Raw genomic sequence first — 25,327 nt, forward strand, 5'->3', positions numbered from 1 at the left:
GGCTTACCATGCAAGAGGGAGTATAGGGACTCCCAGTGAAGCCTGGAATAACTCTTCCATTCTTATTTCCTTCTACAGGAGACTTTGGTTTATCCGGAGGTTATATGTCCGGAATACTTGATCTAATGGCAAAAATCAGGAGCCGTTTTCTATAAGTTTTTTTAGTTCTTGTTGCTTTTTTTTTCCCAGTCAGGCACTGCAAGGTCTGTAGCTATAGCAACAGCTTCAGCTAGAGACGCTTGCAGCTGCAGCCGATGGTTTTGAAGCTGTTAACAGGGTTTGTTGATTCACACGGAGCTTTTCAGTTCCGTATCTCTCAACATTAACGCTGGTATGTCCGGCACTTTTGATGGTACGGCACCAGCTCGGTCCCGTCAGTGCCGGATATCAGAAAGTTTCCTGTATGTAGGAAGTGATTTGAATTATTCTGATGCCATCTTAAAAACATGAAGGAATTTCTGATACAATTAACTTGTTTATGCATTTACTAATTTTTCTGTAAGAAACCAATATTCCCCTTTGAAATGTAAATAGCCCTAAACAATATTCATATATTGTCTCCCCTCCCCAATACAAATGGAACTCTTGCAGCTTCTGTAGAAATGTAGATATCCCGAGACAAAATTTATGTATTGTCTCTTTCCTCCACAAAAACAAAGGAACTTTTTTAAGAACACTGCTAACTGAAGTCCAGCTTAAATTTACAATACTTTGTCTGGCAGAGACCATAAAAAAAAATACAAACATTTTTACTGTTGAAGGATTAATGAGATTCTGCTTCTGTCACATCTGCATCCAGTGTTGCTAGAGTGGAACTTCATGATGTCATATAAGAAAGTGTGCATAAAATGCATGCCCTCAGATTGCCTTTATTAAAGCTGATTGGAATTTTCCCCTGTAGTGTTACTGCAGAATGCTCACCCCCCAGTTCATTACATCTCAGTTGTGAGTGATGCCTGTCGCCCAGGTACCCCTAGCAATGTGCAATAGGGATGATGCGAGGCAGTCGCTCTCGCAGTCTCTCAGCATGCGTTTGGCATGTAGTGGTATTTGCGGACTAGATTGCCTTGTTCTAGTATGCTGCCTGGAGGATGTTACATGGCAGTGACCAGCCAGATTGGAGAAAACTTGGAAGTTAAACAATCACATTAAAAAATTTAAACGGTAAAGATATTATGCGTATTTCACATATGAGTGTTGTCAATCCACAGAGAGTACCACAGCTGATTCAATCATCACAAAGGTGGAGTCAGCCCAGCTGGCAGATACACTATCTCCAGAGGCAACTCGGCTTCCATCTTCACTCTCCTCACTGCAACCAAAGCTTTTTGCACAATTACAGGTCAGATCAATATGTTGTTCTAGTAAAGGAAACCTAAATCTCCACGTTTCCTGGATGTGCTGATTTGTGTTCTTCCAACAACTCCCCTTTCCCTCATAAAAGGTTCTGCATTCAAATTTATTTTCAGAACTCATTAGCATCCTAATGCTCGAGTCCATCTGCTGCTGAAACCCTCATCTATGCTTTGGTTACCCCCAGACACTACTATTCCAGTGCTCTCCTGGCTGGTACTCCCATCTTCCACCCGCCGTAAACTTCAGCTCGAACTCTGAGGCCCGTGTCCTAACTCGCACCAAGTCCTGATCACCATTCACCCTGTGCTTGCTAATCTACATTGGCTCCCGGTCCACCAACGCCTCCAATTAAAAAATTCTCATCCTTGCGTTCAAATCGCCCCATGGCCTCACTCCTTCCTATCTCTGTAACCTCTTCCAGCCCTACAACCTTCCGAGAACTGTGTTCCTCCAACTCCGGCCTCTTGTGCATCCCTCACTTCCTTCGCCCCACCATTGGCAAAAGTACCTACAGCCGTCTAGGCTCTAAGCTCTGGAATTTCCTCCCCAAACCTACCTCTTTGACCAAGCGTTTGGTCACCTCTCCTAATGTCTCCTGCTTTGACTCGGTGTCAATTTCTGTCTGATTATACTCCTGTGAAGCGACTTGGGACGTTTTACTACGTTAAGACCGCTATGTAAATTCAAGTTGTTGTTGAGTGTGTGTGTGTGTATGTACGTTTTAAAGTGTCAATTCTTTGTATATTTGTGTGTTAGACATCAGTACAGCTCCAATTCTTCCTCCTTCATTGAACCTCCACATGCAAATAGGAGTTACCATCATCCCAGGAGAGGAAAAGCAACTGCGGCACTGTCCCTTTGACCCTCCCATACTTCTCTTGAATATTTTGACTCTTGCTGGGCACAGTTCCATGATTCTAGCAGCCACCTGGTACCCAAGTGGTCATTATACATATACCTACGCCAGGTTACTGAGCCATAAAGAACATCACTGCGAAGCCCAGTGCTGTTCTCAGCTGATGTCCACATGCATACTTTCCAGCAGGGGTAACTGATTAGCGATCATGAATGGAAGTCTTGACTTTTTTTTCACCCTCTGTAATCAGAGGTGCTGAGGCAACTGTAGCACCCCAAATGCTGCCTGGAAAGAGACAACTAACTCAGCGTAGACTGCAAATTGAACCTAGGACCTTCTGATCTGTATGGCATAGTATCACATAATATGGTGCATTTATCCATGAAACCATCAAGGCAACTGGCACTCACTTTGAGAAAATTCATGCTTTGGATGGTCAGTTGATTTTTCTCTTCTGCTGAAGACCATCCTTGATGTGATCTTTTTCTCCTGTTGAGACCTATGTCTGTTGTTTCCCACAATAAAGAAAATTCTATCTGTTATAATAATTTCTTTGGTTTGATAGTTAGCAGGTTTTGATCCTCCCTTTCAGCCACTGCATACATAGAAAGGAGTTTTCATCAAAGCTTAGGAATTTTGACATTTCAATATCCGGTTAAACTGAAACCAATTTTACATGTAGTGCAACCAATGGCTCATTGGATTGCATTCTGTTCCAGCTTACCTCAGTCAACCCCAACCCCGGGCAAGAATTTTCGTAAATGGATTGTGTCACAGGTGATTTTCTTTCCCTTTAGCAATTTCTATTTTATGTGGCAGGTTGAAGTTCGTTCAAAGTATTAGTTATTTTCAGTAAGTCATTTACTGTTGTTTGCAAGTTGTTTTCTTCTTTCTCTGTCTAAGGGCTTACAGTTGCAGTCAACCTTCGCTTCTTCTGACACAACCACAGCAGTTGTTACATTGAATTCCCACCAACCAGGCATCAGCAGCCCTTCTACAGTGCTGGATTCAAGCAGCCCCACTTCACAGCAGCAGCAGGTTTTCAGCCAAGCTCACTTCCTGCAGCTCAGCAGCTCGCTGTCAGGTTGCGACTCCGCAGCTTCAGCCTTGGTTGGTGTGTCAGTGTCCGAGCAGAATATGGTCAGCATGGGGCAGCTGGTAACAGTAGGAGCATCTATCTGTGGAGACACTGGCCTTGATGGAGGAGTTCACCAGATCTTGCTTGGATCTGGGCAGACCATCCCTGTACAGATCATGGAAGCCTCATCACCTTCCACAGTCAGTAAGTTTAGTTACTTTTGCTTGTTAATGAAACTTGGTGCTTGAATCTTAAGTCTGTTTGGAGATATCCTAGGTTTAATTAATTCACAATTTGGGGTTGGTCTCACATATTGAAATTTAAACAAATCTCATCATAAATCCCTAAATTAAAAAAAGAAATTCTCAATTATTATTGCGTTCTAGCTGCTACATTTGAAAGGAAGGATGGGAAAAGACTATCAGATCCACCCTATCCAGATATGGTGCAACCCCCCCACCCCCACCTCCCAAACCAAGCAAAAAACTTTGTATTTCAGAAAAAAATTCTTGGATATTCTTCTTTGAATCCTTAAGGCAGCAAAGCTCCAGGAGATTGTGATATATAATTACTCAAATCCTAGTTAACTAGCGACTTACTTTTTGCAACTGGAAATATCCTTTCCGCACAGGAACTAGTTCAAGTTCCTTTTAGTAGACTATAGTAAATCCATACCCTCCGCATCCTTCAGTGGTCTGTTCCAGAGGGCGATTACTTTTTGATAAAATAAATATTACCTAGAATTTCTTCCCTAAGGTTATTATATGCATGTCCTTTAGTCCTACCACCCTGTTCCACCCCAAAAAGTAAGACAGAATCGAATCCCCCCTTCATTTTAAAACCTCTATAATATCTTCTGTAAGCCTGCCTTTCTCTCAACAAAAAAAAAAATAGCCCAAACTCTTGAAGCCAATCTTGCTAATTATGCCTTTATAGCTGTGTATCATTCTGATTTTTCTGCACCTTCTCAAGTCTTTGGGGGCTAAATTTGGTTGATTTGCGCCTACCGTTAGCGCCGTGTGGCGATGACCTCATCGGCGTGCGCAGTGACCCGTTTGTGCCCCGGCTGTAACATTGGGTGGCGCCCCCCAACTTACTGCCGGACGCTATGTCCGCTGGGGTCAGGGGGGCCTACCTGCGGCCGGGGTGGCGCTAGTTAAAGGGGAGGTGGTGGGCAGCCATTTTTGTTGCTGGCCGCCTGCCAGCATCTGCCCCCGTTGCTGTCCCCGGCCCCCGTGAAGTCCCCCCGCGGGGTGTCGGCTGCTCTCCGTGAGCCCGGCACTCCTCTTGAGTGCCTTGCTCGTTTGCCAGCACTCCCGATCCCTGGTGGCCCAGCTGGGCACCGGGATGCGCTACGCCAGGCCCCTCCCCTTTAATAAGGGGAGGAAGGCCTGCAGTACCACGGCGCGACGTGCCGCAGCAATATTGTCTCGCAGCGTCCCAAGAGGGACGCGGGGCGCTTCCCGTAGCGTCCCTCCTCCCTCTCGGGGCGCTACCTGGGAAAATCGGCCGCGGGGGCGCTAAAATTAAATGGGGTGCTACCCAATTTTTACCCCTTTATCCTTTGTCACTTGTGGGTTTCCAAAACTTTATACCATAGATATATACAAAGCCTTGTATAACCTGAGTATAGTGCTCTTTGTTTTGTACTCGACCTTAATAATGCAACCTCCAACCCTATTTGTCTTCCTAATAGTCATCTCTCGCTGCTAGTTTTTAAAAATGTATTCATTCATGGCCGGTAAGGCCAGCATTTATTGCCCATCCCTAATTGCCCTTGAGAAGGTGGTGGTGAGCTGCCTTCTTGAACTGCTGCAGTCCATCATAGCAGTTTTTTTTTGTTACGAGAGAGTGGCTTGCTGGTGGCCATTTCAGAGGGCAGTTAAGAGTCAACCACATTGCTGTGGATTGGAGTCACATATAAACCAGACCAGGTAAGGATGGTAGGTTTTCTTCCTTAAAGGACATTAGTGAACCAGGTTTTTACAATAATCCGGTAGTTTCATGGTTACTGATACCAGCTTTTTATTTCAGATTTCTTTAATTAACTGAATTTAAATTCCCCAGTTGCCGTGAACTCATATCTCCGGATTATTAGTCCACGCCTCTGGATTACTAGTCCAGTAACATAACCACTATGCTATTATACCCGTAGTGAACCTTTAATGAGTTGACAGCTAATATCCCAAGTATTCTTCTTGATCCATAACCATAATGGTAGCCCGGCATGGAACATTTCTTATGTCCCTATGTTTGTTAGTACAACTGGAGCTTCCCAACACCAAATGTATGCTTTGTACCACCATCCATCTACCACCTTAAACATTCACTCCCTCCAACCGGCGTACCGTGGCTGCAGTGTGTACCATCTACAAGATGCACTGCAGCAGCTTGCCAAGGCTTCTTCAGCAGCACCTCCCAAACCCACGACCTCTTCCACCTGGAAGGACAAGGGCAGCAGACGCATGGGAACACCACCACCTCCAAGTTCCCCTCCAAGTCATATACCATCCTGACTTAGAAGTATATCGCCGATCCTTCATCGTCGCTGGGTCAAAATCCTGGAACTCCCTTCCTAACAGCACTGTGGGAGTACCCTCACCACACGGGCTGCAGCATTTCAAGGCGGCGGCTCACCACCACCTTCTCATGGGCAATTAGGGATGGGCAATAAATGCTGGCCTTGCCAACGACGCCCAGATCCCATAAACAAATAAAAAAAATACTTGTCCATATTGAAAGACATCTGCCACACAAAGGCCCATTCCCAAAACATCTAAATCGGGTGCAACACATTGATTTGGTAAAATTATTAACCACTATGCACATTGTATCATTTGTAAATTTTCTATACTACTGTTGCTTAAATTTATACAAAATTCAGTAATTTCACTCCGCATTGATCCCACTGCATATCGGTTACATAGTAACAAGTTTTAAGCAGGAGGAGACCTTCAATCCACCTAACCCACCGATCCACAGTATGCCCATTTGGTGCATTTCTAATAACTCTGAATCTCATTTGTTGACAAGTACCTGTCTAGTTCCTTCTTGAAACACATTAAGGTTTCTTGTTACACCACCCATATCAATAATCTGTTCCACCCTATTAGTTTAAAAAAATTCTTCCTGCATTTCCTATTTTCTTTTGTTCTTAATTTGTAGGTATGATTCCCTGTGCTTAAATTCTGTACATGAAAAGCTTACCTGGATCTAATTTGTCCAAACCTTTCATAATTTTAAACACTTCCGTCATATCCCCTCAGTCTTTTTTCAAGAGAGAATAGACCAAGGGTAGTCAATCTTTTCTCAAACGTCATTCCTTTAAGTTCTGGGATCAACTGTGTAGCCTTTCTCTGTACCTACTCCAATAGCTGAAAATCCTTTTTGAAATGGGGAGACCAAAACTGCACATGGTATTCCAGATGTGGTCTCACCAGTGTGAAATAAATTTAAAATTACCTCTATTATACTTGCTATGATCTCAAGATTTTTAGCTTTTTAACAACCTGGAAACATTGTGCTGATGGTTTTAGTGACTTGACTACCCAAACCCCAAGATCTCACTCCTGCTCCCAGAGCTTTCATTTAGCACGTAATCCACATCAATCTTCCCTCTGCCGTGTCTCATAATCTTACAGTTAAACATTGTTCTATGGGATGAGGAGTGAATCGTGTTTGATTTAAGGAAAAAGGAAAAAATTTACAGTTATATAGCATCTTTCATGTTCTTAGAACATCCCAAATTGCTTACTTCTGAAGTGTAGTCATTGTTGTTATACAGGGAAACAAAGCAAATGTACTCGCAGCAAGGTACAAGAAACAGCAATTGAGATAAATTACCAGTTAATCTGTTTTGGTGGTGTTGGTTAAGAGCGAAATGTTGGGCCGTACACCAAGCAAACTCCCTGCTCTTCTTTGAATCATGTCGTGGGATCTTTTATGTCCACCTGAATGACTAGCAGGGCCTCAGTTTAACCTCCAACAATGCACATTCCCTTCAGCACTAGCTTGTGTGTGCAAGAGCTGCAGTGGGGCTTGAACCACCTCTGCCTCGGAGGTGATGATGCTACCATTCAGCCAAGCTGACAAATGAACCTCACTGAAATAAATTTCCAAAACTTGTCTTTTGAAATTATACAAAAAACAGCATTCTCTATCATATACTATAGGTTTAGTCTTCAGTCAGCACTACAAAGAGGAGAATATGTGCATTGCCTATTTTAAGTTTTGGTAGAACAATATTACAGAATGTAGCTTCTCAAACACTATTATGTCCAAGAAAGGTTGTACAATTCTTCCTAATTTTTGATGTTCCATGTAAAATAGAATTTTAGCCCTCATCTACTTGGGGATTGCGGGTGAATAAATCAAGCAATATGACTTCAAGAAAAATTGCACAAATAACAATCTTGATCCCTGATGCACTGAATAAGAGGCCGTACTTTAGTCTGTATCTTCTGTTCTTTCTTTCCCTTTGGCAGCAGTTCTGTTATGTGCCTCAAAAGTGAAAGTTAGCTTCAGTGTTCTTCATCTTGAGTGGCTCCCGGGTTTGCTGAGAGGATAAATCCCACGAAATAGTTTTTGTTAGTAAAATTCTTACGCTATTTTTTACTGGCACCATTTTGGGCTGTGACTTTCCCTTGACCGCCGTCATATCCAGTTGCCATCACTGGTCCATGCCAGTTGCTAGTTTTAAGATTGGGCCCCTACCCAGTTTGGCCTATACATGACTGTAGTCCCACACTATGTTGTTGACTCTTAATGCCCTCTGAGGTGGTCTAGCAAGCCATTCAGTTATCAGGGCAAGTAGGAATAGTAACATAGGAACAGGAGTAGGCCACTTAGCCCCTCAAGTCTGTTCCGCCGTTCAGTGAGAGCGGCTGATTTGTGACCTAATTCCATAATGACCTAGCATCAATTGCCGTTTGCGGAAGTACAAAATGTCCAGTGTGTAGAAGTGTTTCCTAATTTCATTCCTGAAAGGCTTGGCTCTAATTTTTAGACTATGCCCCCAGTCCTAGATTCCCCAACCAGCGGAAATAGTTTCTGTCTATCTACCCTATCAGTTCCCCTTAATATCTTGACAACTTCGATAAATCACCCCATAATCTTCTAAATTCCAGGGAATACAACCCTAGTTTGTGTAAGCTGTCCTCGTAATTTAACCCTTGGAGCACAAGTAGCATTCTAGTAAATCTACGCTGCACTGTTGTGTGGCACTACTACTGTGCTAAATGGGATTTATTCAGAACAGATCTAGCAACTCAAAACTGGGCATCCAGCTTCAGAGCAGGTGCCATTTTGACAATATGCCTGCACTAGAAGCAGTTCTGGTCACAGACCATGTTCACCATCACCATTAACCTGCTTGTAAAAGAAAGAACAAATTGTCACCCAAGACCCTCAAATCTGATAAAGGGTTTTGACCCGAAACGTTGACTCTAATTTCTCTCCACGGACGTTGCCTGGCCTGCTGAGTTTTTCCAGCATTTTCTGTTGTTATTTCCCTCAAATCAGAGGCTTTCTTAGAGCTGTTCATGCTTTAAGTCATTACAAGTCATTTTGTACCATGTACCTTGTTTGTTAAACAGGCTCAGATTCCTCCACCATTCAATCCCTGCAACAATCGATTAGCACTGGTACTTGCTTCTATCAGGGCAGCTCTAGTGTTGTCCAGGCTAGGTATGTGTCAGGCTTTAGTTTTCTCAGACAATCAGCTACTTCGGAAGTTCACCTGGACTCCTCTCTCTTCTCTGAAGAAGACAAGAAAGGCAAATTAGGACATGTTGCTCAGACTCCTTCCCCACCTAACAGACCTAAGCTGGAACTGAGGCTCAATGCCCCCAGCTCACTACACTCATGATTCAAATAGTACATTATCCAGATTGCTTCATAACTAGATATATTCATAACTCTGCCATAACTAGGAGAGTCTAGGGTTACCCTTGGTGTAATTTTTCATAAAGGGGAAATGGCAAACCTAATTCCTCAGATAGACAACAGCCAGTACCCTGTTATATGTAGATATGAGCTTGACCAGCAGCACTCTGTACTAGTACTGAGCCTCGTCAGTGTTGATCCTGAGGTACTCTGTGGGACTGTTTGATCCCAATATGGAAATATTTGGGGTTTAGGATGAATGCAGCCAGCCAGTCGCCAGATTGCACCACTTTTCCCTCCGATTAAGGAGTTCAGGGCACTGAGGTCAATGGTTGATTAAATGCCTCCCCCAACCATATCCCGGCTGTCGTATTCAGGAAGTACTGGAACTTTCCCTGGATAAGATGACTTGCTTTACTTCATCTGGAGTTGGAATTGAAATCCAGTTGCTGGGTAAAATGAAAGGAGGCTGTTTTAACTGCATTGCCAACAATTCTCAGCCAATGGAAGGATATGCACTTTAACTTCTCTTGGCTGATTTCAAAGTTTCCTCACGTAATACTCTTGAAAATTGATGCCTAAGTGACATTTCAGACCGCATATTTCTGTTTTTAAGTGTTACATTCTGACTGATACCACACCACAGACAGTAAATCCTAATCACACAATTTTTAATTTATTACATGGATACTGGTATCTGTTTCCCTAACCCATTTGAAAGAAAACGTGTTTATTAATAACCAATTTTCTGTTGTTTTGGTCCGTATAGTTGCTCTTCACTTGACTTGTTTTTTTTAATGTGATTCTAGCCCAGGACAATTGTATTAGCCAAGTGAAAGTGGAATCTGAAGATGGGAGTCTACCAGCAGCTGGGTCCTGCATGCCTGGGATAGCTGGACCAGGAGACTGAAGATCTTCATCCACTCCATGTATGCAACCAAAGAAACCGGTGGTTCCCAGTGATTAGTGCTCAATAGCACCCTGGTGTGGGGAGATTCCTGAGCTATCATGGAACATATGGGAGATCCTGGTGGCAGACACAGACCAGGTTAAAGCTTTTCTTCCACTCCAGTAACAGGAATACGTTTGCCTATTTTGCAAGGCAAGATTTTTATTTTTTATTTTTGTCATATGCATGAATCTTCTGCTCAGCCCACTCCATAAGAATGAACAGTGGGGGCATCTGAACATTTTAACAAAAAACAGCTGCTCAAAGAAATACACTCAGTTTTGATGGTCTACCCAATATGTATCCTTGAAATATCAACAAATACAAATAACAGATCAGCACTTTCTGCAGGTCAGCATTCACCAGCTGGTATTGGAGCCTGTGCCAGCAACATAAGGATCACCATAAGTACAATTTTCCACTACAAGGCTGCTGCTTGCCAGTGTTTAGCTATAGGTATTTCTGGTGCTGGTACCAGATCTACACTGATGAGAGTACATGAATTAAAAGCATGCTGGATCTGATCAGACTAATATATTTATTCTGAAATTTTTGGAAACACAGTGGAAAAATGTGGACTGATTTGTACTGGCTGGTGGCTTGTTTGATGCCAGCGAAGGAGGCAGATTTGAGGTGTCTCATGGTATCTTCAAAGCTGCGGAGGGGAAGCCTCTCGGGATTTTCTAATACAGACATAACATGCAGAGCTTGGAAAGGTTTGAGCTCTGGGACCTACAGCCTTTGAGAGTTCACCACCAGAAAGTATTCTTCTGAAGCCTGACATATGAGTGGATGTGTTGGAGCAAATTTCTTGCTTTGCTGGATTCCTGTCAGTAGCAGTCCCTACTGTTTTGGAACGTTTGCTCGTGGCATGAAGTAGCAGGAATCCAGAGGTGCAAAGTTCCAATTAAAGAAACCATTTTTATTTCTTTATCTCGTTGGATTCGAAGAGAAGTACATTGTATTTGTATATTAACTCTCTGAGGTCCTGGACTGTTTGGAGGGGAAGGAGAGTTCTGGGAGAAATGTACAGCTCTTAATGTGTAAGCCAGTGTAAATGTGATTGAGGTGCTTTGTTCTGTAATGGGCACTGTGATCTGGAGGCAACCTCTGACCAGACCTTGTGATTGTGAGGACATTATTCCAAGTCTTACACACAGGCCTTTAATTAGCGATGAACGATGCAAGTGCAACCATGGCAGAACTATCACTAGAAGTTTCTTCACATTTTTGGGTGTGTGGGTCTCTTTAATGGTGAGGGGAAAATAATTGCTACAAGCATCTATTTCAGTACTATTCCACCTTTTGACTTTGAAGCTTTTACCATCATCTGGTTATCTACAAAAATTAAACAGACAACTGAATGTAAACATACATTGTGTATTTTATCGGTAAATGATTGCCTGCGGCATTTCAAAATTCCCATTTTTTCCTTTTTTGGGGAAGCTTTAAAGACCACCACAACAGATGCACAGTTTAAAAAAAAATGAAGTTAAGAGAAATGCACCTCGTGAGGAGATGATGATCGAGTGGTTAAACCAACAGAACATCTTCAGTAATAAAATGATTTATTCCAGTACAGGAAACTTTCAATTTACCGGCACCTAAATAACCGGAAATCTCGGTTAACCGGCAAAATTCAGGAGTAGGTTTTACTTCATATTGACTTGCGTTCCTCCATCTGTTGCTGTGCAAGGGTGTGGCTGCAGCTGTTGCTAAGCCACAGAGACGCTTGCAACTTGTGGCCATTGTTCTGAACTTGTTGCTAAGCAACAGGGTTTGTTGCTTTATACGGAGCTGTCAGCTCTCCGTATCTTTTACTATAGCGTTCAGTTATCCGGAATTTTTGATGAACCGGCACCACGTCGGTCCCGTCAGTGCCGGATTAAAAAAAAGTTTCCTGTAGTGTGAAACAGATGGAATGACTTTATTTCGGCCAAGGTAGGACCAACTCTTCTGCTGCCCTGCTTGTCCTTTTAGCAAGCTAACTGAGAACTGCCAATACACTCTATCCTGATTGTAACACATTTGGAGCGATAATTGTGCTTTTCTGATTACACAAATCTACCTGACATGTGAGCCATTAAACAGAAGTACACGTACTTCAGTGAAGTTTGATCACAGATAATGTTTAGTACATCCGTGTTTGCAGAAGATTGCAATGTTTTATGAAAGTTTACAGCAGAAGTAAAATAATTCAAATAAAGCCACTTTTAATTGTAATTTGTCTCTGTTTCTGTCTTTTCATTTAGACACATAGTAAATTATGTTTTGAGAACAGTTGCTGTGCTCACAGTGAGTGGGATTGATGTACATAATTGTTGTACAAGGCTGCTGTTGTGTAAGGCTGCCACGGTACAATACATCACACTCACAATTTCATGAGTTGAGAACTTGGCCAGCTCAGTCTTTCTCAGTGCTGAAGACAACAGGTCTTGTGTCCATGTAATACCCAATTCCACCTGTAGTGATTTGGCTGTTGATTGTCTTTCAACTGGGAAATTAAGATACACGGTAAAGGGTTATATGATCAGCAACATAGGTTTCAATGACGTACACTGGATCATTGATGAAAACAAGAAAGGATTTGGCCAAACGGTAGTCTCTCCGTGGATACTGTGGTAATAAAATGACATTTGTCATTAATTCTTCGCTCCACTCCCACTTTGACGTCTCCATCCTTGGCCTCTTACATTGCTCCAACGAAGCTCAACGTAAGCTCGAGGAACAGCACCTCATCTTTCGATTAGGCATTTTACAGCCTTCTGGACTCAACATTGAGTTCAGCAATTTCAGACCATAACCTCGGCAATTTTTTTTTCTCTCACATGGCAGCTGCTGATGATTCTGCCATTGCCATTTACACCTCATCTAGAGTCATCTTTTTCTTAACTTGTCCCATTACCATCTCCTTTTGTCTTGCACCATCATCCCTTTTGTCTTTTAATCTCTCCTGCCTTCCATCCTATCACAGACCTTCCCTTTGTTCTTTCCTCCCTCCTCCCTTTCCCACACTTGCTTAAAAATCTATTACATCTCCAACTTTTTCCAATTCTGACGAAGGGTCATCGACCTGAAACATTAACTCCGTTTCTTTCTCTACAGATGCTGCCTGACCTGCTGAGTATTTCCAGCATTTTGTTTTTATTTCAGATTTCTAGCATCTGCAGTATTTTGCTTTTGTCATCAATTGTTGCATACGCTCTGAGAAAGGTATGTATTCAGATCAGCAACTGATCAGATTTGCCACAAGAGGCTAAATTTTCATTGAGGTAGCATAGCCTTTCAAAAGCTCAAAAAAATATGTATCAAAGGCAACGCCATAACATTATGAAGTAAAAAGAAAAATTGGGTGTGTTGAAAATCTGGAATAGAAACAGAAAATGTTGGAATTGCATAGCAGTTGGTAACCTCGCTCAGATGCTGACTGAAGTGCATTTTGTGCTTTAACTTCTTTGGCATTGAGAATTGCCCCATTTCTAAAACATAAGATTCGGGTTATTGCAAATAAACCAATTTGCTTTGAAGCCACACTTGTGATCAGATACCAGTTTGTTCTAAAACTAGGTTATAAGTGGCTGTAGGTGAGGGAATTCTGCATTGTGGCACGTACCATTTTTCAGATGAGTCATTCAGCTGAGGCCTTGTCTGCCTGTCCAGGTGGATGTAAAAGATCTCATGGCACTTTTTTTTGAAGACAAGCTGGGAGTTCTTCCTGGGTAACCTGGCCAACATTCATCCTTCAATCAATACCATCAAAACAAATTAACTAATCATTTATCTTACTGCTGTTTGTGGGACCTGGCTGTCTGCAAGTGGGTTGCCGTATTTGCCTACAAAATAAGAGACTACATTTCAAAATTAGTCATTGATCGTGAAGGTCTTGATAATGGAACAAATATACTAGAAGAATCTCCGTTTGGGATCAAGCAATACACCAAAGTTCCACATCTGACTTGGCCTGAGGTGGCAACTGAGAGCTTAATGGATTTGGGGGAAAAGGCATGTTGGTGCCGGCAAAAGCCAAAGAGGATGGCTTTGGTTTTGTCAACATTAAGTTGGAGGAAATTTTGGTTTATCCAGTTCTTAATGTCTTCAAGTGTATTTAAGTGGTTTAAAATTCAAGTAGAACTCAAAAGTGAGATTGACAATTTAGAAACATGCCAATAAACTTCAAATCTACAGACCTTAAAGCAGCATTGAGATGTAGCAAGAGCTTGATGATTGATTTTTTTTTAAAAAGGGCTGTCCTCTTTTTCCAAATCCAAAACTGGGCAGGAAGTAGGATAGGGATGGCATAGGGAATGAGACATGATAATTAATCAAAAACCTTCAATTCAGTAACAATCGCTTCCACGTAATGAAACACAAAAGTAGAAAAATTGACTCTTATTTTACAAACCAGACTTTTGGGGGTCGATTTTGTCGAACCTGTCGGGAAGAAGGCAGGACTTCCCCTTTCGGGTTCTTGACCCGCCCACTTCGACGTCCGGCCAATCCGCGCGATTTTCCCTTGATTGACCTTGTTGAGCCTGCCCAGCGGGCTCAGCAGGCCAATTAAGGGCCACCCGGCAACAGGTGACGTCACAGACTGAAATTTCATCTGTCAAGATTTCTTGACATATGAAATATCAGTGTCTCACAGCTGTTTGAAGCTGTGAAACACTGACCGTCTGATTTCTAAGATGAGTCCTTCTGCGCAGACTCATTTAGAAATCTCAGCAGCACTAAAAGCTGAAGGCTGTCACTTTTGACAGATCGCAGCCATTCAGCTTTCAGTTCCGGCTGAGTGATACGCTCCCGACGGCTACAGGAAGAAAGGCTGTAAAGGTAAGTACAGGTAAGTAAAAGTTCTTTACACACTTTAGACACACCAAACACACTTACCTTTACACTCATGCACCCGTCACTCACCTGAGCGCCGACATCGCGACCCCTCCAACCCATTCAACCCGACGGCCCGCCTCGCTAACCTGGTGTGGTTTGGAGCCGTCGGGAAACCCACACGAAACCCCTCAAAATGGGGATTAGGCTTAAAAACTGCCTGTTAACTACCTGTTAACAGGCAGTTAATTGGCACTAATCCCTTCCCGCCTGGTTTCGGCGGGTCCCAGTGCGGGGCGGGTACCCACTGCCCCTGAAACTTACGTGGTGCGGGATGGTGGCGGGACCCCCAAAGTCGGGATTCCCCCCCCCCCCCCCTGCCTGAAACCCCGCCTGACGGCTCCCCGAAAATCTAGCCCTTGGTGTCCAGCTTACATATCATTACAAACTCTTGTAATGAAATATTAAATATCACTCGGATTGGGTACAGAATGTTACAGCATAGAAAGAGACCATCATCTCTGCTCCACATGTGGCACCTAATCCAATCCCATTCTCTTGTTTGCTCTGTATACTCTCTTTAATATTCTTGTTTTTCAAGCAGCTATCTAATTTCCATTTTTATGGTACTTATGGGCTTTGCTTCAACAAATTTGCAGCAGAAAATTCCATATTCTAACCACTTTGAATATTTTTTTCTAAACTACCCTTTAATTGTTTTTATGGTTATCTTAAATTTGAGCTCTCGTGTTACTATCTCCTGACCAATCTATCCTTATTTACCCAATCATAATCCTTCATAATTTTGAAGCTGTCAATTAGGTCCCCCCCTCAACCTTCTCGGCTCTAGTGGAAAAGCCCCAACTTTTCAAGTATGTCTTAATAATAAACCTTCATCTCCAATAACATAATCCTAATAATTCTGCACTTTGTGGTTTCCATTGTGTTTTACATCCTCCTTATAATGGGGTGGCCAAAACTACACCATCTTACAACTTCAGCCTAATTAAGATCTTGTACAAGTTCAACATTACCTCCTTGAATTTATATTCTATGCCTTCAGATTCAATATCAAGGATTCTGTTGACCTTTTCATGAATTGCCACCTTTAATGAGCTACATATCTGCACACCAATGTCCATCTACTTCCATTTAACATCTTACTATTTAACGTGTACTTTCTTTCCTAACTCTTACTTCCAAAATGTATTATTTCATTCTTTTTTTTGCATTGAACTGTAACTGCCACCTATCTGCCCATCCAGCTCGCCTATCTGTGTCCTTTCACAGTTCTCGTCACAATATACATCTCTCAATTGTCACCAGCAAACTTTAATATTCTCTCAATTCCTAAGTGGTCCCAACAAAGATCCCTGTGGAATACCTACTCAACACATCTTTCCAGTTGAGGCACTTCCTTTTGCCCTTACCCCTGTTTATCTTCCCCCCCCCCCCCCCCCCCCCCCCCCAATCATTTCTCTATTATGTGGACATATTTTCCCCCCCACCCCCTGCCAAATCCATATGCTATTAATTTTACCATAAGTCTGTTATATTGTACCTTATCAAATGCTTTTGAAAATCCATATAAACCACATTCATGCACTTCCTTCACCCAAGTCAAAAGGTTGTGTGTTCAAGTCCTCCAGAGACTTGAGTACATAATCCAGGCTGACATCTCGGTTGAGTTCTGCCCTTTAGAAATCCTTAATATAAAAGAGAAAATGCTGGAAACACTCAGTAGCGTTCTTTAGAAATCTTTGCTGACTAGTTCTGATTAATTCAAGATTCTCTCAGTGATTGGTAATTTTATCCTGTATTATAGACTACAGGAATTTACCAACAACTAAAGTAACACTACCTGGCCAATAATTTTCTGGTTCATCCCGGCTCATTGTTTTTTTTTGAAGTGGCATGTCACATTTCCTGTAGCACAGGTTTACTTTCCATACAGAAGCAAAATACTGCGGATGCTGGAAATCTGAAAACAGAAAATGCTGGAAGTACTCAGCAGGTCAGGCAGCATCTGTAGAGAGAGAAACAGTTAATGTTTCAGATCGATGACCTTTCATCTGAACTGGAAAAAGTTAGAGATGTAACTGGTTTTAAGCAAGTGCAAAGGGGGGAGCGGAGGAAAGAACAAAAGGGAAGGTCTGTGATGGGGTGGAAAGCAGGAGTGATTAAATGACGGAAGGGATGATGGTGCAAGGCAAAAGGAGATGGTAATGGGCCTAGAAGAGGTGTAAATAGGAATGGCAGAATCATCATCGTCAACAGCTGCCGTCTGGAAAAAATGGGGGCAGAGGTTATGATCTGAAATTGTTGAACTCAATGTTGAGTCCAGAAGTTACAGCCTTCTGGAAAATTTTAATATACTGTACTAGCAAGTGTGTATATTTCCCAAAATAACAACAGAAAATGCTGGAAATACTCAGCAGGTCAGGCAGCATCTGTCGAGGGACAAACGGAGTTAACGTTTCAGGTCGATGACCCTTCGTCAGAACTGGAAAAAGTTGGAGATGTAACAGGTTTTTAAGCAAGTGTAGGGGCAGGGAAAGGGAGGAGGGGAGGAAAGAACAAAAGGGAAGGTCTGTGATAGGATGGAAGGCAGGAGCGATTAAAAGACAAAAGGGATGATGGTGCAAGGCAAAAGGTGATGGTAATGGGACAAGTTAAGAAACAAAGAAGACTCTAGATGAGGTGTAAATGGTGATGCAGAATCATCAACGGCTGCCATGTGAGAGAAAAAAAATTTAAATAAAAAAAATAGGAGCCGAGGTATACCATACTAGTGCTTCCGATATGTCTTCCTTTTTCCTCAACCAAGGATTCCCCTCTACCGTGGTTGACACAGCCCATGACCGTGTCCGTTCTATTTCCCACACTTGTGCTCTCACCCCTTCTCCTCTGTCCCGGAACCACAATAGGCTTCCCCTTGTCCTCACCTTTCACCCCACCAGCCTCTACATTCAAAGGATCATCCTCCGCCATGTCCGCTACCTCCAGCGTGATCCCACCACCAAACACATCTTCCCCTCGCCTCCCCTTTGAGCATTCTGAAGGGACTGCTCCCTCCACGACAGCCTGGTCCACTCCTCTATCATAGAAACATAGAAACTAGGAGCAGGAGTAGGCCATTCGGCCCTTCGAGCCTGCTCCGCCATTCAACGAGATCATGGCTGATCATCCAAACCCTAGCACCCGGTCCCTACACCGACAGCCATCCCACCCAAGCCCTATCCCCGTCACCCCCAACACCTCTTCCCCTTCCCACCGCACTTCCCATGCAAGCGCAGGAGATGCAACACTTGCCCTTTTACCTCCTCCCTTCCCATTGTCCAGGGCCCCAAACACTCCTTCCAGGTGAAACAGCGCTTTACTTGTACTTGCAATTTACTATTCTGTATTCGCTGCTCACGATGCGATCTCCTCTACATTGGGGAGACCAAACGCCTGTCACTTTAATTCTCTGCTCCACTTCCACTCTGATCTCTCCATCCTCGGCTTCTTGCACTGTTCCGATGAAGCTCAACGTAAGCTCGAGGAACAGCACCTCATGTTTCTATTAGGCACTTGTACATGGCAGCTGCTGATGGTTCTGCTATTCCCATTTACACCTCATCTAGAGTCATCTTTTGTTTCTTTACTTGTCCCATTATCATCTCCTTTTGCCTTGCACCATCATCCATTTTGTCTCTTAATCTCTCCTGCCTTCCAGCCTATCACAGACCTTCCCTTTTGTTCTTTCCTCTCCCGCCCCACACTTGCTTAAATATCTTTCTTTTCCAACTTTTTCTAGTCCTGACGAAGGGTCATCGACCTAAAACGTTAACAGTGTTTCTCTCTCTATAATGCTGCCTGAGCTGCTGAGTATTTCCAGCATTTTCTGTTTTAATTTCGGATTTCCAGTATCCGCAGTATTTTGCTTTTGTATTTTTCCCGAGACAGTCTGCCTGTAAGAGTCTTGGCTAATGGATAGCAGAATGCATGATGGATCGGCGCGGCGCTCGACTGCTTGGACATCTCGCGGCCACGTGGTACGAGCAGCGCTGTCACAGCGCGGCGGCCACGGCGCAGGTAGTGTGACGCCACCATCCGCACGGCGCAGGCGGAGGCAGTGTGACGCCACCATCCGCACGGCGCAGGCGCGGGCAGTGTGACTCCATCATCCGCACGGCGCAGGCGCGGGCAGTGGGACTCCATCATCCACCATGGCGCAGGTGCAGGCCCGGTTTTACACCGAGAATAGGAAGTAAGTAAGCCCGGGCACTAACGGCATGGCCCGATCCTCAGCGGGTTAGTGAGCGGCGGCGCTCGATCCCGGGCTCAGTGAGCCGGAGCCCACAGGCCCTGTGCGGTGTGATGTGAGGGTCAGAGCCGGAGCTCACAGGCCCTGTGCGGTGTGATGTGATGGTCAGAGCCGGAGCTCACAGGCCCTGTGCGGTGTGATGGTCAAAGCCGGAGCTCACAGGCCCTGTGCGGTGTGATGTGATGGTCAGAGCCGGAGCTCACAGGCCCTGTGCGGTGTGATGGTCAAAGCCGGAGCTCACAGGCCCTGTGCGGTGTGATGTGATGGTCAGAGCCGGAGCTCACAGGCCCTGTGCGGTGTGATGGTCAAAGCCGGAGCTCAAAGGCCCTGTGCGGTGTGATGTGATGGTCAGAGCCGGAGCTCACAGGCCCTCTGCGGTGTGATGGTCAGAGCCGGAGCTCACAGGCCCTGTGCGGTGTGATGGTCAAAGCCGGAGCTCACAGGCCCTGTGCGGTGTGATGTGATGGTCAGAGCCGGAGCTCACAGGCCCTGTGCGGTGTGATGGTCAAAGCCGGAGCTCACAGGCCCTGTGCGGTGTGATGTGATGGTCAGAGCCGGAGCTCACAGGCCCTCTGCGGTGTGATGGTCAGAGCCGGAGCTCACAGACCCTGTGCGGTGCGATGGTCAGAGCCGGAGCTCACAGACCCTGTGCGGTGTGATGGTCAGCCGTGCAGAGCGGGAGGTCCCAGGCTGCATCCTTGGGGGTGCAGTGTTAGCCAATCAACCAACATCCAGGTAGATGTGTTGCAGTAGACCTCGGAGCCCCTCAGATGCAGATGGGGCTCAGTGTCGGTGCTCCTGGGCGCTGCTCAGTGACCCCTGCCCTGGGTTGTGATGAAAGGGCATCCACCTGAAACGTTAGCTCTGTTTCATTCTCCACCGATGCTGCCTGCCCTGCCGAGTGTTTCCAGCATCTTCTGTTTTTATCTCGGCAGACACTTGCCGGCCTTGTACTTAAACTCTAGTACGATAGCAAAATACTGCAGACGCTGGAAATCCGAATTAACAACAGAAAATGCTGGAAAAACTCAGCAGGCCAGGCAAAACTGGAAAGGAAAGGAAATCGATCGAAAGGCAGGGCTGGGAGAGAACTCTCTCCGCCAGACCCGGAGTCCATGCTGGCTCAATTCCCAACCCCCTTGCCCGAGTGGCCCTTATTCGGTCTCAGACTTGAAAGTGAATGCCACCAGGTTATTCAACTCCACAGGACATCACAGCTAAGCCAGATGCAGTCCAACTCTGAACCGAATCATATTCCACGTCTAACTCATCTATGTCAGCGGTTACTGAGCAGTGCTGAGCAGCACCTACACTGACCCCCACCTGAATCTGAGGGACTCGGGCCTATTGCAACACATCTACCTTCATTTTGGTTGATTGGTTAATGCAATATACACCAAGGATCCAGCCTAGGACTTTCCCGGTCTGCATGGCTGACCATCACATTACACAGTGCATCTTTAATAAGAACACAAGAACATAAGAAATAGGAGCAGGAGTAGGCCAATCGGCCCCTCGAGCCTGCTCCGCCATTCAATAAGATCATGGCTGATCTGATCCTAACCGCCAATCCACTATCACAGAACCATCTCCTGAATCTAACAGAATTAGACACACGAAATAGGAGCAGGATCAGGCTACACGGCCCCTGGGCCTGCTCCGCTACCCACAGGGCCATGACCGATCCGAACCGATCATGTCCAAATTCCTGCCCGCTCCCCATAACCCTTAATTCCCTTTACTTCTAGGAAACTGTCTGTCTATTTCTGTTTTAAATTTATGTAATGATGTAGCTTCTACAGCTTTTTGGGGCAGCATATTCCATGGACCTACCACCCTCTGAGTGAAGTAGTTCCTCCTCATCTCAGTTTTGAAAGAGCAGCCCCTTATTCTAAGACTATGTCCCCTAGTTCTAGTTTCACCCATCATCGGGAACATCCTCCCCGCATCCACCCGATCCAACCCCTTCACAATCTTATATGTTTCAATAAGATCGCCTCTCATTCTTCTGAACTCCAATGAGTAGAGTCCCAATCTACTCAACCTCTCCTCATATGTCCATCCCCTCATCCCCGGGATTAACCGAGTGAACCTTCTTTGTACTGACTCGAGAGCAAGTATGTCCTTTCTTAAGTATGGACACCAAAACTGTACGCAGTATTCCAGGTGCGGTCTCACCAATACCTTGTACAACTGAAGCAATACCTCCCTATTTTTATATTCTATCTCCCTAGCAATGAAAGCCAACATTCCATTGGCCTTCTTAATCACTTGCTGCACCTGCATACTAACCTTTTGAGTTTCGTGCACCAGGACCCCCAGATCCCTTTGTACTTCAGTACTTTCCAGTTTCTTGCCATTAAGATAATAACTTGCTCTACGATTTTTCCTGCCAAAGTGCATAACCTCACACTTTCCAGTATTGTATTCCATCTGCCAAATCTCTGCCCACTTACTTAGCCTGTCTATGTCCCCTTGCAGGTTTCTTATGTCCTCCTTACTCACTACTTTCCCTCCCATCTTAGTATCATCTGCAAACTTTGATATGTTACACTTGGTCCCCTCCTCCAAATCGTTAATATAGATTGTAAAGAGTTGGGGACCCAGCACTGACCCCTGCGGAACACCACTAGTTACTGATTACCAGTCTGAGAATGAACCATTTATCCCAACTCTCTGCCTTCTGTTAGATAGCCAATCCTCTATCCATGCCAGAATATTACCCCCAATCCTGTGATTTTTTATCTTAAGCAATAATCTTTTGTGTGGCACCTTGTCAAATGCCTTTTGGAAGTCTAAATACACTACGTCCACTGGTTCCTCTTTATCCACCCTATATGTTACTTCCTCAAAGAACTCCAGCAAATTTGTCAAACATGACTTCCCCTTCATAAAACCATGCTGACTTTGTCCTATTAAATTATGATTATCCAAATGTCCTGTTACTGTCTCCTTAATAATGGACTCCAAAATTTTACCTACCACAGATGTTAGGCTAACCAGTCTATAGTTTCCAGCCTTCTGTCTACTACCCTTTTTAAATAAGGGTGTTACATTAGCAGTTTTCCAGTCTGCCGGGACCTTTGCCGAGTCCAGGGAGTTTTGGAAAATTATTACCAATGCATCCACAATCCCTACCGCCACTTCCCTCAAGACCCTAGGATGTAAGCCATCAGGTCCAGGTGATTTATCCGCCTTGAGTCCCATTATTTTACCGAGTACCACTTCCTTAGTGATTTTGATCGTGTTTAGCTCCTCCCCCCTTTAGCCCCCTGTTTGTCCAGTGTTGGGATATTCTTAGTGTCTTCTACTGTAAAGACTGATACAAAATATTCATTCAGTGTTTTTGCCATCTCCATATTTCCCACCATTAATTTCCCGGTCTCATCCTCTAAGGGACCAACATTTACTTTAGCCACCCTTTTTCTTTTTATATAACTATAAAAACTCTTACTATCTGTTTTTATATTTTTTGCTAATTTACTTTCATAATCTATCTTCCCTTTCTTAATCAATCTTTTTGTTATTTTTTGCTGTCTTTTAACGTTTTCCCAATCCTCTATCCTCCCACTAGATTTGGCTACCTTATATGCCCTTGTTTTTAGTCGAATACTATCCTTAATTTCTTTACTTAGCCACGGATGGCTGTCTTTTCTTTTACACCCTTTTCTTCTCCAGTGGAATATATTTTTTTTGGAAGTTGTAAAATAGCTCCTTAAATGTACACCACTGACCATGTATCGTCTTACCCTTTAATCTATTTTCCCACTCCACTCTACTCAATTCTGCTCTCATACCTTCATAGTCTCCTTTATTCAAGCTTAGCATGCTTGTTTGAGATCCAACCTTCTCACCCTCTAATTGAATATGGAATTCAACCATGTTATGGTCACTCATTCCAAGGGGATCCTTTACTAGGACATTTTTAATTAATCCTGTCTCGTTACACAGGACCAGATCTAAGGTTGCTTGCCCCCTGGTCGGTTCAGTTACATACTGCTCAAGAAACCCATCCCTAATACACTCAATGAACTCATCCTCAAGGCAGCCCTGCCCAATTTGATTTGTCCAATTAATATGATAGTTAAAATCCCCCATAATTATAGATGTTCCCTTATTACAAGCCTCAACTATTTCCTGATTGATACTCCGTCCAACAGAGTTGCCACTGTTCGGAGGCCTATAGACTACGCCCACTAGTGTTTTTTTCCCCTTATTATTCCTTATCTCCACCCAAACTGTTTCATTATCCTGATCTTTTGACCCAATATCATTTCTCTGTATTACAGTGATTCCTTCCTTTATTAACATAGCCACCCCACCTCCCCTTCCTTCCCGCCTGTCCTTCCTGATCGTTAAATAACCTGGTATGTTTAATTCCCAGGCATTGTCACCCTGCAGCCATGTTTCTGTAATGGCCACAAGATCATACCCATATGTAGTTATTTGTGCCATTAACTCGTCTATTTTGTTACGAATGCTACGTGCATTCAGATAGAGAACTTTCAAAGATGTTTTGTGACACTTAGTTCCTGCTTTTGCCCTTTTTATTACTTTACCTTTTACTCCATACCTTCTGCCCCTTCCTGACATGCTCTGGTTTTCAATTTCCCCACTGCTGCCCAAGTCTATGACCTTCTCTGTTGTCATCTTTGCACTGAGTCATCTGGGGAGCATTGAGTTGACTTATGACTTCTCGATGTGGCCCTCTCTCAAATTGGAAAAGTGGGTGCCTTGTAATCTCCTAATGGATCATCATCTTTGTTGGGTTTACTCTCTCTATTTTAATAAGGACCACAACAAAAGTATTGTTTTACTCAAGGATTGAATGCATCATGAAATGAAGGAATGCAAATATCCACTCCGATTCCCCTCTTGACAAGCTCTTCATCTCAGTATGATGTCCTGAGAAGCTGTCAGTTGGAAGCCAGGCACTATCAGGTGGGATGGGGGAAGGAGGCGAAGAGAAAGCGCTAGCTAAAGGAGCTAACTGGGGAGGTGTTTTTAGAGACTTGGAAGGGGATTATCTGGTTATCCTATTGCTGGTGTGTATCATCAACTAGCTTGCCTGAAATCTATGATCTAAATCCCTCATTTTCTTCCTCTCCCAATGGCACTAGCTCAGTCTTGGGACATGGTTCCATGGACACTGACTACCCTTTGGCACTTGGCCCAAGTGGTTATTCTTCATGTCAAAATGTTGGGAGTCCACAGGACATTGCAGCCAAGTCCAATCCTGTTTCATCGAAAATATTTCACAGCACAAGTTGTTGCTGGACAGTGATCAGGAACATGAACCTTGGCTAATTTCCATCTCTTTAGTCCAGGCTCACTAAGGCTAAGTGTAGTATTGTTACCTCTGTGAGCTGAGATCAGCTATCAAAGCAAAGTATTGATAAAAGCTAAAACATAAACAAAATTAAGTTAGAGAGGTGGTTTGCAATTGAGGATTGGTTAATGGACAGAAAACAGAGTAGGAATAAATGGGACTTTTTCAGTTTGGCAGGCTATAACTAGCGGGGTACCGCAAGGATCAGTGCTTGGGCCTCAGCTATTTACAATCTATATTAATGACGGGACTGAGTGTAACGTATCCAAGTTTCCTGATGATACAAAGTTAAGTGGGAAAGTAAGCTGTGAGAAGGACGTAAAGAGGCTGCAGAGAGATACAGACAGGTTGGCTGAGTGGGCAAGAACATGGCAAATGGATTACAGTGTGGGGAAGTGTGAAGTTATCCACTGGTAGGAAAAACAAAAAAGCAGGATATTTCTTGAATGGTGAGAAACTGGGAAATGTTTGCACTCGGAGGGCCCTGGAGGTCCTTGTAAATGAATCACAGAAAGTTAACATGCAGGTACAGCAAGCAATTCGGAAAGCAAATGGTATGTTAGCTTTTGTTACAAAGGGATTAGAGTATAAAAGTAAAGAAGTCTTAATACAGTTATACAGGGCATTGGTGAGGTTACACCTGGAGTATTGTGTATAGTTCTGGTCTCCTTACCCAAGGAAAAACATACTTGCCTTAGAGGGAGTGCAGTGAAGGTTCACTGGACTGATTCCTGGGGTGAGGG

The 25,327-nt window shown here is 43.9% G+C and overlaps 2 protein-coding genes and 1 long non-coding RNA gene across 11 annotated transcripts in view; 2 read left to right on the forward strand and 1 right to left on the reverse strand.

Annotated features, from left to right (window-relative positions):
- LOC147120133 (calcium-responsive transcription factor-like) overlaps window positions 1–12,345 on the forward strand; it is a 73,557-nt gene extending 61,212 nt beyond the window's left edge. For 7 of the 9 annotated variants that reach the window (XM_085985698.1, XM_085985700.1, XM_085985699.1 and 4 more), the window contains 3 exons: window positions 1,212–1,342; window positions 3,116–3,494; window positions 9,983–12,345. In XM_085985698.1, coding sequence (XP_085841824.1) covers window positions 1,212–1,342; window positions 3,116–3,494; window positions 9,983–10,083 — 611 coding nt within the window. In that variant the 3' untranslated portion in view covers window positions 10,084–12,345. The remainder of the gene's footprint in view (window positions 1–1,211; window positions 1,343–3,115; window positions 3,495–9,982) is intronic. The other 2 variants (XM_085985703.1, XM_085985702.1) reach the window with 2 other exon arrangements.
- LOC147120134 (uncharacterized) lies at window positions 5,066–18,211 on the reverse strand. The gene is made up of 5 exons (XR_015078127.1): window positions 16,808–18,211; window positions 13,736–13,955; window positions 12,498–12,616; window positions 8,869–9,046; window positions 5,066–7,845 (listed from the first exon to the last, which is right to left on the reverse strand). It is a non-coding gene; the product is annotated as an uncharacterized LOC147120134 (long non-coding RNA).
- Window positions 18,212–19,090: 879 nt separating this feature from the next.
- The window catches only part of wdr12 (WD repeat domain 12), a 41,539-nt gene continuing 35,302 nt past the window's right edge, over window positions 19,091–25,327 (forward strand). The window contains exon 1 of the mRNA XM_085985708.1: window positions 19,091–19,198. Coding sequence (XP_085841834.1) covers window positions 19,158–19,198 — 41 coding nt within the window. The 5' untranslated portion in view covers window positions 19,091–19,157. The remainder of the gene's footprint in view (window positions 19,199–25,327) is intronic.

The sequence above is a fragment of the Somniosus microcephalus genome, chromosome 4 (assembly GCF_052327205.1).
Source record: "Somniosus microcephalus isolate GS21.2 chromosome 4, FLI_Smic_1.0, whole genome shotgun sequence".
Classification (NCBI taxonomy): Eukaryota; Metazoa; Chordata; class Chondrichthyes; order Squaliformes; family Somniosidae; genus Somniosus; species Somniosus microcephalus.